The sequence below is a fragment of the Columba livia genome, chromosome 15 (genome assembly GCF_036013475.1).
Source record: "Columba livia isolate bColLiv1 breed racing homer chromosome 15, bColLiv1.pat.W.v2, whole genome shotgun sequence".
Lineage (NCBI taxonomy): Eukaryota > Metazoa > Chordata > Aves > Columbiformes > Columbidae > Columba > Columba livia.
Genome location: NC_088616.1, coordinates 7,352,933 through 7,368,263, shown reverse-complemented (window position 1 = coordinate 7,368,263; position 15,331 = coordinate 7,352,933). Strand labels below are relative to the sequence as shown.

Genomic DNA, 15,331 nt, shown 5'->3' with positions numbered 1-15,331 from the left:
AGGTAGCTGAAAAGTTTCTAAATGTGTGCTGAAGAACTGACATGTTACAGAAGCTATTTATTTCTTCCACATTGGTGTGAGCCATGTCTTAGACTGAAGATCCCTGTGGCTGAGCAGGCTCTGTCAGGCACAGCTCGGGCTTTGCTACAGAAACGTATCCATAAAGAATAGATGCTGGAAATAAAACGTCAGATTTTTACAACTGATAGAACCTAACATCACCTTGTAGTTAACTCTAGTTCACTTTCGTAGACAAATGCAATCCAGGTTTAGGTGGCCCTTTCTGGAATAAAACTGTGTACCTATTACTTCGGAAATTTTCTCAATGAAAGGAATATCAGTGCTCATTTGTGAAAAGAAAGGCTGATTTAGGCTTGGAAAATCAGTTCTGCCTCTTATTGTAATAAGTAGAAACAGTCATATAACTTTGACTGTCTTCTCCCATTGGACTCCTCTTTCTTTTGGGTACAAGAAACTAGGATTGAAGTGTATTAAAACCTGTAATATGAAAATATAATACTAAACAGACTTGAATTCTACTGCCAAGTGTGGTAATAGCTGGTTTCTGTTGGAATAATGATCTCTCTGATGAAGAGAAGGTTTTGGATGGCTTGTTACTTAACCTGTTGTTTGTAGAATTCTTAACAGAGGAAACCCCTCAATACATTTTTGCTGTTCCAAGGGTATAGAAATGTTTGAGAATACTGCAGAGACTGGCCTAATAATCCTTGTAGCCAGTTGTAGCAGAATGCGTGGCAAATAATCTTATGGTACTCAAATTATTACACAGATAAAGATCAGAAGTGAGACTTGCAAACGCAATGCTAACCTCTCTTTTTTCTCAGTCCCAGATGCAAACCCAAGTACAGCAAGTGGGGATCGTACCGACGCAGGCCATGGCCACTGGACCAACAGCAGATCCCGAGAAGCGCAAACTGATCCAGCAGCAGTTGGTTCTGCTGCTTCACGCTCACAAATGTCAGCGGCGCGAGCAGGCGAACGGAGAGGTGCGGGCCTGCGCCCTCCCGCACTGCCGAACCATGAAAAACGTCCTCAACCACATGACGCACTGTCAGGCTGGGAAGGCCTGTCAAGGTGAGCGCATGTTGCTGAAGCTGCTCTTGCAAATGAGCTGTGTAAGGTTTCTTGCGTGTTTGTCAGCTGCGTTTCTCTTTCTTGTCAAGAAGATCCCTGTACCTGGCACAAATTAGTGCCAAAACTGGTTCTTTAATTAAACAGCTGCTCCCTTTTTCATTACCTTTGCTCAGTTCCTATTTCTGATGTCTTCACAGTTGTCAGCTGAGAAAACAGAATGTAATATTTGCCTTTTAGAAGCAGGATAGTACCAACTATAGTCTTGAAAGTTTCTTTTTCATCCCTCCATTCTATAAAGAGGGTGTGATGTCCACGATGTGTTCACCTGCAACTCAGCCATGTAGAGTTTCTCAGATTTTAGTACTAGTTTCCTTCATTTGTTATGGCATTATTGGTGGGTCCCAAAAAAATGTAGTTGTGTTTAGCTATATATACAGTATTCTTTGTAAAGGAGAAAGAATGAAGTTGCTCTAAAAATGAGATTACTCAAAACCTGTTATCCAAGGAGTGACCTGAATTCTATTGCTTTTCCTTATTACAGTTGCTCATTGTGCATCTTCAAGACAAATCATCTCTCACTGGAAGAATTGTACTCGGCATGACTGTCCTGTTTGCCTTCCTTTGAAAAACGCCAGTGACAAAAGAAATCAGCAACGTAAGTATTTGTTTTACTGCGGTCACAGAGGAATGATACTGTTAAAATAAAGTTGATCAGATGTGCAGTGGAATAGTGAACTTTTACAATGTCCCAACAAACTTAATAGCTGTTTAATAATCTTGTTCTCCTTTCTGATCGCTGAATGCAATTTATTCCTTACAAACACAATAATTGAAAAGAGAAAGTCTCAGATCCAGTGCACATCTGTTTTTAAAGGGTGTGACAACTTCTCGCTGGTGTTCTATTGTGAGGCAGGTACATAGATTCCAGTTACAATGCAGTTTTGGCTGTAGGTAGGGTTTTGGGGAAGATACAAGCTACTTCATTGTTTTTTTTGCTGATAGAAACACCTTAATCATCATGCTAGTGATTAAGAATAATAAAAAACGAAAGAATTCTTGTGCACAAAAAAGATCTGCTCTGGGTGTCTTCAAGTCTGTTTAATGCTGATGTAGACTAGCTGAAGTTCTGCAAATCATAGTGGTTTTGCCCAGGCCTGTTTTTTATAATCACTTAGCTGCTACTGATGCTTGGGGGCAGCCGATTTCTAATGCATTTCTTCCCTCTTGCTCTGAAACAGAAAATACTGAGCTTACATTGCTAGATTTGCTTCTTATCAAATCCTTTTAAGAGATACCACAGTAGAACATTTTACAGCAGAGATGCAGCAGTTCTAAAAGTCTTAAGTGAAGTTATACCCAAGTATTACTTAATAAGGGTTAAGAAGTGGAAAATAGATGGAGAGCTTGCTAAGTTTGTACATTTGAATTGTGTTGGAAACATTCTGCTAATTTCCATTTAGGCTGAGACTGCAGTGAGGAGCACTAACAAACCTTGGAGGATAGAGAAGAGCTCCTAGGTTAGGTGACATTAAGGTAGAGAAGAGAGTGGCTGATAAGACTGTCCAAATTATCCATTAAACATGCTCTCAGTATGGTTTCAGGAGGGTTGTTTTCCCTCCAAAACTGAAAAAAAATATATAAATATAGAGCTATTTGGAGGTAGGGATTTTGTTTTCATTTCACCAAACCCCTCCTTGGTAAATAAGATGCGTCTTTTGTTTTGGAAGTAATTTGTTGCAAGTGATTAGTTATGTGTGGCCTTTGAAAAATGTGTTGAAAGCTTTGCTTTTTAATATGACGTGGTCCATTTGTGCATCACATCCTTATTACACAGTTGTTACCAAAGTGCTAACAACATCTAGCACAACAGAATTGTTGTTTTCAATACAAGCTGCTGTAGAAAGTACTTTGTGCAGTGTTTGGTTTTATGCCATTCATACAACTTATCAAAAGAGAAGGCACTTGAACAAAAACAGTCCTTAAAAATAATTTTGTATGGGATCAAATAGGATGTTGTTTGAATGCAACAGAATTAAAATGGATAAGTGTGGAGTTTGGCTCTCTTGTTGCATGCGGGGGAGATAAATATGAAATCTCCAATTAATCAATAATCCAGTGGTAGTAACCATGAACATTTGCAGTTTAGTACACTGAGGTGCAAGGTTCTTTGTTCTGAATTATGTCTCTGAGTCATACATGTAGCACCTGATGGTTTGTTTGAAGCTAAAATGTGAACACTAAAACAACTTGTTTAGATATATTATAAAGGATAATCCCCTTTATTGGCCTTCAAAAACAATTTGGAAGCAAAATGGAAAATTCAAATAAGACTCAAAAATTTATTAACATGTTCAGTGGGCTGGTCAGTTAGAGAAGTGGTGGACGTTCACACTTCCAATAGCATCAGGGCTCTGTTTAAAGTAAATTCTGATGGGCGGGTTTCCCCTCTAGGAGACATGGATGCAGTTTCACTAAGGCAGCGTTACCTGCTTTGCACATGGAAACAGGAATCCTGTAGATGAGTGTTGCGTGGGCTTCTTAAATTCTGCTTGTTTGAACTTTCACTCTTAAGATACATGAACACTGGGACTTTGTAACAGTGGGACATATGGAGCTCAGTTGTCTTTAAATCCTTTAGAATGTGAACAGTCCTGTACAGAGTTGTCTTCACACTTGTAGCTTCTGTTGTGAACTCGTCAATGTCTAAAGCATTAGTTAAATACAAAAAATCATAGTAGCCATTGCTTCATGTAGCAGTAGCCTAATGTGATGACTCCCGTTTGTTTCAGTGCTGCATTTATTTTAATTGACTTGGTTTCCTATGGTATCTGCCACAGAAAGGTCTGCATTTGCACTTGATCTGTCCAGGATGGAAATTTAATACTCTATTCCTCCATCTTGTTGCTTGACAGATTGAGATAACGTCATGCATTCAAATAAAGCCCATGAACAAGCAGATTCCTGACGTTGTGAAAATACTTAATACAGTATGCTATTGAGTTATAAAGTACAGAAAAGCTGAGACTAAACAGAGCCACTAATTTCCATGTTGTAAGTGCACCACTGGCTGCAAGAGCGTAGTCTGTCTCCTCATAATAATACTTTAGTTTGAAATGTTGAAGCAACTTTTGGGTGTTTACCAGGATTAGTGAGTTTTGCTTGCTTGAATAGGTATGTGCACACACGTGGAACTTCTTGGAGATCATTAGTCTTTTCAAAATGCAAGTCAAAATAGTGGTCTTCAGACTTTGTTCCCTTTTTATAAAGTTGGTAGTTTTATGAAGAAGCAGTGGCGTTTTTATCTGTTGATAATAGACTCACTATCCATGTTGTCACTTTAAAAGTGACATTCAGACTGTCAACTCTGACAAATACCCAGATGGAGATTTTTTTGTAAGTAGTCTTTGGTCTGGGGCAGAAATAGAGATTTGGAAACCTGATCTTGCTGAAGTAGACTTCTCTAGAGTTGGCTGGATTGTGGTTCCTAAAGCTGCTGTAACACAAGGGCAGAACCGGTACTTCATGGTGACTGATACCACTGCCAAAGCTCAGCCCAGAGCTGTGGGCAAGAGGTGGTTGACTTCTCCAAGCTCTAACGTATCTTCAGTGTGAGCTTCAAGCCAAGCTTGCGTTCCCTAGCATTTTCCCCCAGAAGAGCATGGGGAGTGATGGAACAGGTGGTGATCGTCAGTGTGATGGCCAGAAGCCTTTTTCCTGTTCCCAGCCTTCCGCATCACCTGTGGTCATTCTGCCATCTCCAGAGATGTGGCCTCTGATTTACAGCCAACACTGAAAGCTTCTGGGTTTGGGTTTTTTTGTAACTTTTCTGGAGAAACATCATCCTTTTTCTCTAACAAGCTGGAATTTTTATTAGTTCCAAGATCGATCCTTTGCTATCACAACAGCCTCTGAAGCCTTTTGAATGCCAGGGTGCCACAAGTTTTATGCTACTGAACCTTTCTGGAGGCTTCCTGTTTGTTGGCTTGCACTAGTGTGAAGGCATCCTGCTCTTCATTGTGTGATTCCAGAGTGCTATGTGCAAGTCCAACAAGAAATTTTAATATGTCGTCTTTAATTAAACTGATAGGATCTTAGTCAACTTCTGTTTGTTCTTAAACTTGCTTGGAAATTATCAGTGAGTTCAAAAGCGATTGTGAACATGTCTACAGAGTGTAAACATATGTGATCCTGATTGCCATGGAAAACCCAGTGTTGAAAATACTGTGGATTGTCCTTGTGGAAAAAAAAAAAAAGGATGTTTTCTGTGGGGCTGCTTGTTCTGGAGAGGGGATCTCTCACTATGTCAATTTGTAGTTCTTTGGCAAATGAATCAAATTCAGTTCTCATCTGGAGAAGGAAAAGTCTGGACTCTGTGTGTGTTTGCTCTTGGCTGGAAGCTGAAAGCGTGTGTATCTTTTTCAATGATTCAGTTTCCATAGTGGGTAAGGATTTAAGAAAGCCTAGATAATGCTGTTAATGTCTCAGAAGGCTTTTTTTCCTGATTTTTTTTTTTTCATAACCATGTGCCTCTCCTAATATTTCAATAAAATGGCTATTGTGGCCTATATTAAAAGCTATTATTGTTGCTATGTTTAGCTCACAAATTAGTAATGCACATTACATATTTAATTACTTGAGGGGGAAAATGTGAAGTATGTATTCCTTCTACCAGAGTCTCAGTTATCAAAATGCAGTGTCTCTGTAGTGAAGGGTATACTCCGTGTGTCATTCACAACGGAACATTTTATTACTTAAAATGGCAGCTAAAATGAGGACTGGAAAGCAGATTTTTATTCGCTTCTGGGTTTAATAAAAACCACTTTTCCCTGTTGTTCCCATTTCCTGTCTACAGTGCAAATGACTCTTCCATACATCTGTGTGGTGAGAGAAGTTCCTTGGTTGTGATGGTTAATGAATATCTAAACATCATTATCTAAATTGTTTACCAGAACTTGTGACAGGCTCATCCCCTTTCTGACTCTTCAAATGATTTTAGATTTTGTCAGTACAATCTGAAACCCATCAGAGCTTTTGATATCTCTGAATAACTTGGGGTTTAGAGCAATTTGGCCTTCAGGGGATTCATCTAGTGACTGCTCAGAATGAAAATTTCTACCAGCATCTTCGGTATTAACCTTGTGTCTAGGGACACAGTATTTCTGTTGAACTCAGGATCTCTGTTCTGGAGCCAAATACTTTTACCTAAAATGGGACTGGGAAAGAGAGAAGTAGAGGAATTTCCCCCCTGCCTTAGTCCACTGTCCCAGGAAAATCCTATTTAGCCTTATATTGGAACTTGTACTTCTTGTATATTACAGTAATTATGGACTTATCTGCCTGAAGTTTACAGCATTTCTCTTCAGACTACAGGTATTAGTTGCTAAGGTGGTTTCTGCCCTGTAGAATCAAAGGCTGAGTTTCACCACTTGGCATCTCGGGTGTCGTTCTGTCCTTTGGCAGAACAATACATACCATATAACTATACACACGTTCTGTTGATTCTTGGCATGATTTGTTTTATTGTTTGTCCTCATTGATTTTTCAATTTGCTCTCATCCATTTTTTTTTATAGCCCTTTTAGGGTCTCCAGCTGGTGGAATCCAGAATTCCATCGGTTCGGTTGGCACGGGCCAGCAGAATACTCCATCGCTGAGCAATCCCAACCCCATCGACCCCAGCTCCATGCAGCGAGCCTACGCTGCGCTCGGGTTGCCCTACGGCAACCAGCCCCAGACGCAGCTGCAGTCCCAGGTACAAGGGCAACAGCCGGCACAGCCCCAGGCTCACCAGCAAATGAGGACCATTAATGCACTGGGTAGGTGGAAAAAATACCAAGAAACTAAGGTGTTAAAATATGGTTAAGTTTTTAGGATAGTCCAGGATTCCATTTGATTGGAGTAGTGACTTTCTATTTATGTTGATTAATAATATAAAATTGCACTGATTATAAACACTACCTTTCATTTATGCTTTAATATTACAAAATTTTGAATATATTGCTTCTGCCAAAGAGCAGTATTTTCAGTTTCTTTTAACGTATGCTCCACAGCTTACTGTTGTCTAAGGTGATTAGACTGAATTGCCAAAGGATTTTGGTTTGTTTAACAAGTATTTATCCTCTTCTAGCAGGCAGTTCTGTCTCAAATCCTGATTTGTTTCTGGAACATAATTGTGGTATTACCTTCTTTTTAGCTTATTAAACTGGACTTGAGGGTTCATGAATCTTAAGTTTTAATAGACGAGGGTTTTTGTAGGAAAAAAAAGATGTTCAGAATGAAAGTAACTTTTGATTCCATAATAGCTACATATATGCACCATAGCACATATTTTCATAAAAGTAGTTATCTGATAGGCTGTTTTCTTTTGTTAACTAGCTGGGTCAGTAAGGTGTAGTTTTGCCATGTTAGTGTCAAAACTGTGAACTGGGTACTAATGTGATTTAATTTTGTCCCAAAGGAGCCAACCAGATGAACCTTCCCGCAGGAGGAATAACAACAGACCAGCAAGCTAGTCTAATTTCTGACACTGCTCTTCCAACATCCCTTGGGACAAATAAGTAATGCATGTGTTTTCATTCTTGCTCCATAAAACATTTATTTACATGCTTATGAATGTAAATAAAGAGCATGCTTTAAAAACTAATTGTATTGGCATGCAAATGATCAGGCACATCTATAGCTATACTCTCCTTTCCTGTTTCAGTTTTATATCTACCACTTTGTCCTCCCGAGAGCCTTAGAACATTTAGTAGTTTTAAATGAATTCCCAAAGGAAGAATATAATGTATTTTTAAGTTGTCGTTCTTTATTGTTCACACTATGTCTTGCAAACTCCTGAGATGCTTTGCTGTAGGTGTTGCAGTTTGCCAATACAAAAATTTCACTTAGATAACATTTGATGCAGTAGCTAGAAGTGATGGAATTACTTAAAAATTGCTTCAGACATCAAACATACAACGGAACTTTGCATTCTGTACTGTAGCAGTCCCTTTTTATTTTAGCCCACTAATGAACGATGGCACAAATTCTGGCAATGTTGGAAACCTCAGTTCAATGCCAACGGCTGCACCTCCTTCTAGTACCGGGGTAAGGAAAGCATGGCATGAACATGTCACTCAGGACCTGCGCAATCATTTAGTGCATAAACTGTAAGTACTCACCAAGACCATGTATTTTTCCTGAATGTTTTTAAAGAATTTTAATACCATAGTTCTATTATTAACCTGAAAAGTTGTTGATGAAAAGTTACCAGTAGTGGTTCTGACACTGGGTCACTGAGGATGAGCTGTTACCTTTGACACCCTACAGTTCATCCTTCATGCTCATTAAGGAATCGGCATGAAATTAGTTTATATTGCTAGTAAATTTGTCCTGCTGTAGTAAACAAGTATTTAGACTATAGACTGTCAAACCTCCCATTTTTTCATCATATAATTTGCTTTAATCTTGTGGGGAGTAGCACAACACAGATTTTTTTTTCCAAACGATTTTGATATGCTTTTACATCTTTGATGTATGAAGGTGTGTCCAGGGTGAACGTTATAAAGCTGTATTGAAGTATACTTTTTTTTCCCTGAATAATGTTTCTTTTATTCTTTCTCCTTTCTTGTAGTGTCCAAGCCATCTTTCCCACTCCTGATCCAGCAGCACTGAAGGATCGCCGCATGGAGAACTTGGTGGCTTATGCCAGGAAAGTGGAAGGAGATATGTACGAATCTGCTAACAGTAGGGTACGTTGCTTCGGTCTAGGTATTCAGTATATGTTCAAGAACAATAGTATCATAAATCTTATAAGCATGATGAAAACCACAGAGAATCGTTTCACTGTCCTTGGTGAGGAAACCTTTGCTTTTTGTCTGTGACAGCATTTGTATAGTCCCAAGACATCTGATTAATGTCACGCCAAGCTAATTCACTTCTGTCAGCTCTGTGAAAACTAGACAACATCTTCCCAGCCCTATTTGCATTCTTCCTGAAAGTGCGATTGGCATGCATGAAATTTGGGAACAGCTTGCAGTTCTCGATGTTTGCGTTACTGACTTTCTCATTTCTGGAAGTCTGTGTAAATAGTAGTTTTAAAATTTTCTTACTGCCTCTTTACCATTGGAGGTTTTCTCCAGGACTCGGTTGTGTTTATACTGGTTACCTTTTACCCACACTGTTGAAATTATTTATCCTCTACTCAGCAGCACCAAGAGTGATTTGGCTAAGAAGTAGCTGTTTCACCTCTCAACATAAGTAGTCCATTTGTCCTTGTGCGTGGGAAACAGGACAGAATTCCTGTTCTTGTCTGTGGCTTTTGCTCTCTCTGCAAAGAAGGGTCAGTTCAAATCTCTGTTACTCAGAGAAAGCAAACCCCTGTTGATTGAAATACTGAGGATACTGTTTCGTTATGACACTGTGGTAACTTTACCCTAAAGGAACCACTCCCTGAGAGGTCTCATCAGGTGAAGACAATGTTAGTAGCACCAGTAGCTAGTGAGATCTTACCTGATCAGAATGTTGAGGTCCTTTCCTGAATAAAGTAAAAAGCATTTAAAGAGAGTAATTAATGGCATTTCAGGTGATAATCACCCAGTAAGAGCAACACATAGTCTGCCCCTCTCAGACCGTCTGCCAGAAGAGCTGAAGATGGAATGATGCGCAGTGGCCATATTTGCAGTAGTGCTGCTTTGTCAGCATTAGTCAGTGACAATACCATGTTTTTCTTGTGACTACCAAGAGGTTGTTCGTAGCATGTGACTGCCCTTGATCACCCTGGCACCTATAGAGAATACCTTTAGCAAGAATGAGGATTTCACAGACGTACATGGGCATTTAAATACCTTCTCAGTAAGGATGAGCATAGTAGACTCCTGGTTATAAAATTAAATGCTTTCTGACCATTATACCCCAAAGTATCTTCACCCCTTAAAACAGCTGTCAGAACCTCATTGTCAGAAATCTGTTACTGGAATGTATCTTATGTATTTGGCTCCAAGCAGCAAACTTGAAAGAATAGAATAGTTTTGAACATATTAATGATGCCATGTGGAATTGCATCCTTCTTTTCCAGGACTGTCCGTCCTACTTTGACGTTGAAAAACAGATTAGTATGAGGCATTGCTGTAAGCAGTTTGGCATTGTCTTAGTAGTATGTGCTCCTTGTGAACACATCCTTTTTCAGTGTTAAAGTAGCACAATATTAAATCTACAAGTAGAAAGTTAGAGGTGAAGTGTCTTGAGTAGAAGGGAAGGGGCTGTAGTGCTTCTAATGTAGACAGCAGAAAGTATCTGTACTCATGGATTTTGAGACATTGAGAGGAGGGAAGTAACATAAACCCAAAGTTTTGTGTTGTGACACTGGACTTCTTAACAAGGCTGGTGAGGAATACCAGTATCTTTAATTTTCTGAAATTAACGCAATCCTACTGTAATAAATTCTAATTTTGATGAAAGTTGGGTTAAGACAAAATGATTGCGGCATAAACGTCACTCAGCCATTGCTCCATGTAACACTGGGTTTTAAGAACATAGGCGACCTCCAAAAGAAATGTAGTCTGGAGAGGTTGTAGGTTTTTTTGCCTTTAACAGGAGCATAATCTCATGCACTTGACAGATGTGCGTCCAGCAGTTGCTGAGAAGCAGAATAGTCTACCTTGCTGTGCACTGTGACTGTCTTATTTGATCTGTTGTCAACGTGGACTGAGTAAAATGGATTTTTCATCTTGTACAGATGTAGTGTTTAGTTGTCTGTGCCTGTGGACTATTTTTCTCTGTTTTCCTCCATTCCTTTGGGGTTTGGTCTGGTTTTGTTTATTCCCTGCAATGGCTGTCTGTAGTCAGACTCTTCAGGAAAAGAGCGGTTCCTTTCTTTCTGTAAAAATAGATCTGTCCTTAACATCTGGCTCCTGAAGTTTATTCAGCATTGCAATGTTGCTGGGGACATTTTTTGCTTTCGTCTGTGGATTATTGACAACGCTTATTATTAAAATGTTTAAAAATCATCAACACTTGGAAACTAAATCATAGCTTCCCATTTTTTGATGAAGCAACAGGGGACCTACAGTCTTCTCCTTTATCTGCTAATCTGCTCAGAGAAGGTATGAAGGATAGCCATAAAGCCAAGTCTCATGTGTTTTCTGGAAGCTTTGTTTTTCCTTTTCTGAATTAAAGCAGTGATGAGACTTTCTCAATTTAGCAGAATTCTGAAAATAAATACTTCTTGCTTAAAAAGGCAGGTGTACACATTAAATAAAAATACAGGTGACTATTTGAGTTCTGCTGCTGTTTTCTTGCACTTGACACTGAGTACTATTTTTTTTTTTCTCTTTTAGGATGAATACTATCATTTATTAGCAGAGAAAATCTATAAGATACAAAAGGAGCTAGAAGAGAAGCGGCGGTCTCGCCTCCATAAACAAGGGATGCTGGGGAACCAGGCGGCCTTGCAGACCCCAGGGCCCCAGCCCCCCGGGATCCCGCAGGTGGCTGCAGCCATGGGCCAGGCACAGCCCGTCAGGCCGCCCAGTAAGTACTTCCTAGGAGCTACTTCTGCATTTCACCTGTGGCTCTGCAGTTTTGTGTCCTTAGGCTCTCATGTTAATCATGAGTTTGTATTTTAAATTGATTTTCACTGACCATTCTTCTGTGTTGTTGCAGATGGGCCTATGTCCATGCCAACCGTGCCTATAAGTCGTATGCAGGTTTCTCAAGGTATCTATGTTTTCCTCTCTAATTGCAATTCGTAGTTTCAAGATAATTGTTAAGGGGAAAGGTGATGTGGTTTTCTTTTGTAGTTGGGGTGGGAGGAACTGCTGAGCCTCCCTTTTCCAGCATCATTCTTTGGTGTTGCTCTGTGGCAGGAGCTGTCTCAGTGCAGTGTTATCTTAAAAACTGGCAGTATGTGCCCAGTGCTTTTCTAGTGATTGGGAATTAATTCAGTCCTTTTGAAAAGAGGAGAGAACAAGCAAGAATGCTGTGGATAATCTCACATAAAACACTACAAAAAGGGGGGGGGGCAGAGGTGAGAATGCTGACGTGTTTTCATCAGTTAATTAGCCAAAAATACACCTGTAGCTGGAAACTTAGCACATTAATCCTAGAATCTGTTTAACTAAGGATAACCTTTCTTGGTTTCTGATGCACAGTGTTTCTAATAAAGCCTTGGAGCTTGTCTCTAGCACTGATGGCCCGTCATTGCTGATTTAGGCTGCTGTGGGCTCGTGGGTGTGCTTTTTCTGGGAAACACAAACCTGTGACTTTTAGGTGCTTCAGCTTCCTCCAAAAAAATTGTCACAAATTGTTTTATTTCTTGGTCAGAGTTAGTAGTAAGTTGGAACTTGCGTGGAAATGTCCTTGAGAACTTACATTCTTTCAACATTCAGTTCAATAGGAGAAAAAAGTTGATAGCGGGTATAGCTCCGTAACTATGTATTTATACCTTTATTCCTGCTAGACAAGTTTTTTGGAGAGGCTAAATGTTTCATATAAAAAGCACAACACCTGTTTAAGCAGATTGCTAGTTTTTGTCCTGTTTTGAGGCTATAGGAATTGCCTTCGTAGATAGCATATTTATTTTTATCATATTTACTTCAACCATTTCAGTGAGGCTTGAATAAGACATGTCTGTTTCAAAGTAAATGTTTGGTGTTAAGAAGCCATTCCAAGCTATTATTTACAAATAACATCCTGTCTTTGCAGATCATCCACACTCTTCATATTTTGCATTATTTTTTTTTTAGACATTAAAAGTTATGTTTCAGCCTAACTGGTATTCTTCTAAATGCTTCTTGCACCCTGATTTGTCTCTTAAAACAAGTAATGTGAAGAAAGTTAAAAAAAGCATAGGGCAGTCAAACTTTAGTCATAATACATGTTAATATTACAGTAGAATATGCGTATGTAAATTCTGATGACTTGTTCCTAATGAGTTGTTTTGGGGGTGCATTTGCAGGAATGAATCAGTTTAACCCCATGTCCATAGGGAATGTACAGATGCCACAAGCACCCATGGGACCCCGTGCAGCTTCTCCAATGAACCATCCTGTACAGATGAACAACATGGGCGCTGTTCCTGCGGTTCGTACTTCTTGTTACTGTGTTCTTCTCAAAACTGGTAGATTACATTTAGCGGTGTTAATGCTCTTCTGAAAAGGCCACGTCATAGACTAGTACTGTAAATTGTAGGATAATTTCATGGGAACGTACCAAGCCTGTCAGGCTTATATTGAGGTGCTTGTTTTCAATATTTACATATGGTGTTCTGTTTTGGTGGGGTTGTTAGTGGTGGTGTTTCACATCTTTAGAGAGGCAGATGCCAGAGCTGCGGTAATCTCCAACAGTCCTCGGAAGAGCAGAGTTCTTCCAGAAACTGTCTTTGCAGTATATATACTGTCTTTATTCCTGCATGAAAACATATTTTTATTCTTTAGAAAAACAAAAGTATTTTCAGTTTTCTAACACTTGTAGTAGAGTTTTGAAAATTACTTGTTTAAAAATAACTTCCTCATGAATACTGTGGAACAAATGCCGAAGTTGTATGTATTTGTCTGCTTCCATTTGGTTTACCAGTTTTCTTTTTGTTGTTTTGACCTATCTTTGTGTTGGTTATATGGAGCGTGTTTTCCTTTGTTTTCCTACATTATACTAAATGGCAATATCTTTAATTTGGGTGTTAATTTTTAGATGGCAATGTCTCCTTCCCGAATGCCTCAGCCACAGAACATGATGGGAGCTCATGGCAACAACATGATGGGTCAGGCTCCTACCCAGAACCAGTTCCTGCCCCAGAACCAGTTCCCAGCATCCAGTGGGGCCATGAATGTGAACAACGTAGGCATGGGTCAGACAACAGCCCAGGCCGGGGTGGCACAGGTAAGATGTATTTTCTAGTACTTGAGTTATTTATTCTTAATTGTTTTGTTCTGATTTATTTATGTATGTTTGCTTACTCATATTTCTATATCCACCCTTTATTGCAGTCACCCCTGACTTCTGGGGATCCTCCCCTCTTCATAAGCTCTTCCATAGCTGATTTATATATGGGGGCAATGCCCTGTAATTCCTAATTTAAGTTCCAAAAAAAACTGCATGCTGATGAGGTTTTTTAGGGGGCATATCAGAAGTTAGTTTATGGGACATTTATGGCATATGCTTTTGTCTTTTTGTGGGCCTAAAGGTAACTTTAAATCAAGAATTATAATAAAGTGTTTGGGGAAGATCTTTTAAAGTTTGTTTTAACCTCTACTTCAGAAGAGAAAATTGGGTTTTTTTCTGTTACAGTAATAGTCAGTGAAGTAGCAGCTGTGCTTATGATGCCAAGGTATGTGCTTCTCCGCAGGGAGAGGCTTGTTTTTTAACTCAGAGTCCAAGTAATTTAGGTTAGTTGGGACCTCCAAAGTTCTTCAGTCCAGCCCCTCTTCAAATGAGAGATAACTTGTATCAGGCTACAAAGAGCTCCGTCAGGTCAAGTTTGGAGTGTGTTCAGGACAGAGCATCTGCAGTTTTTTGGGCCCTGGCTCAGTTGTTTGACCACCTTTGTGGTGACTATTTTTTTCCTAATGCACGTATTTCACTAAAACTGACTATGTACAGGCAATATAGAAGCATGTTTTAAGTGTGAAACCTCACCTGCAAGAAACTATTAGTTGATTTAGATTTCTAGGAGTAAAAGATACATCTGAGAATAGAGAATTCTTTTTATCACTAGTTACCTGATACAATTGTTGGTAAAATATGTAGTTTAAAAGTCTGTGCACATCCAGAATACTTCGTTGTTGCTGCTCTGAAAAACAGATCCACAATTTACCTAAGCAACTGGAGTAGTCTAATTAGAAAAAGAAAGCAAAGCACCCTTAAGTCTGGCACCGTGCAATGAGGGAGGCATTAAATGTATTAAACTGTTATCTGAAGCAGGGCTGCTCTAGAGTCCTGGCATAAAATGTGTATTTGCTTGAAACCATTTTGTATGCAGAGTGTGACCTTTGCCCAGCTAATGGCATGATTTAGATTGTCTGCCTGTGGCTTTCTGTGTTGCTCTGAGATCGTGAGGATTCCCTCTCTGTGCCAGTAGAATTAACGTTTAAAAAAGTGCATGGCACATCTGGGAGCGCAGTCTTTGACTAAGAGCTGGTGAAAATATTTGGAGAAATCAGAGCATCATCATTTGCAAGAGCAGCACTTCTTTATAGCTGATCTCATGTTTAGACTTACAGTATATTTTAAAAGGAGACTTTAGTGCACTGATTTTAAGGATA

At 39.4% G+C, this 15,331-nt stretch overlaps 1 protein-coding gene across 6 annotated transcripts in view; it reads left to right on the top strand.

Annotated features, from left to right (window-relative positions):
• Positions 1 to 15,331, top strand: part of CREBBP (CREB binding protein) — a 93,610-nt gene that overhangs the window by 45,044 nt on the left and 33,235 nt on the right. For 5 of the 6 annotated variants that reach the window (XM_065030831.1, XM_065030834.1, XM_065030835.1 and 2 more), the window contains 10 exons: positions 846 to 1,095; positions 1,637 to 1,750; positions 6,668 to 6,910; positions 7,552 to 7,651; positions 8,096 to 8,242; positions 8,707 to 8,824; positions 11,411 to 11,603; positions 11,736 to 11,789; positions 13,030 to 13,154; positions 13,761 to 13,949. In XM_065030831.1, coding sequence (XP_064886903.1) covers positions 846 to 1,095; positions 1,637 to 1,750; positions 6,668 to 6,910; positions 7,552 to 7,651; positions 8,096 to 8,242; positions 8,707 to 8,824; positions 11,411 to 11,603; positions 11,736 to 11,789; positions 13,030 to 13,154; positions 13,761 to 13,949 — 1,533 coding nt within the window. The remainder of the gene's footprint in view (positions 1 to 845; positions 1,096 to 1,636; positions 1,751 to 6,667; positions 6,911 to 7,551; positions 7,652 to 8,095; positions 8,243 to 8,706; positions 8,825 to 11,410; positions 11,604 to 11,735; positions 11,790 to 13,029; positions 13,155 to 13,760; positions 13,950 to 15,331) is intronic. The other variant, XM_065030832.1, reaches the window with a different exon arrangement.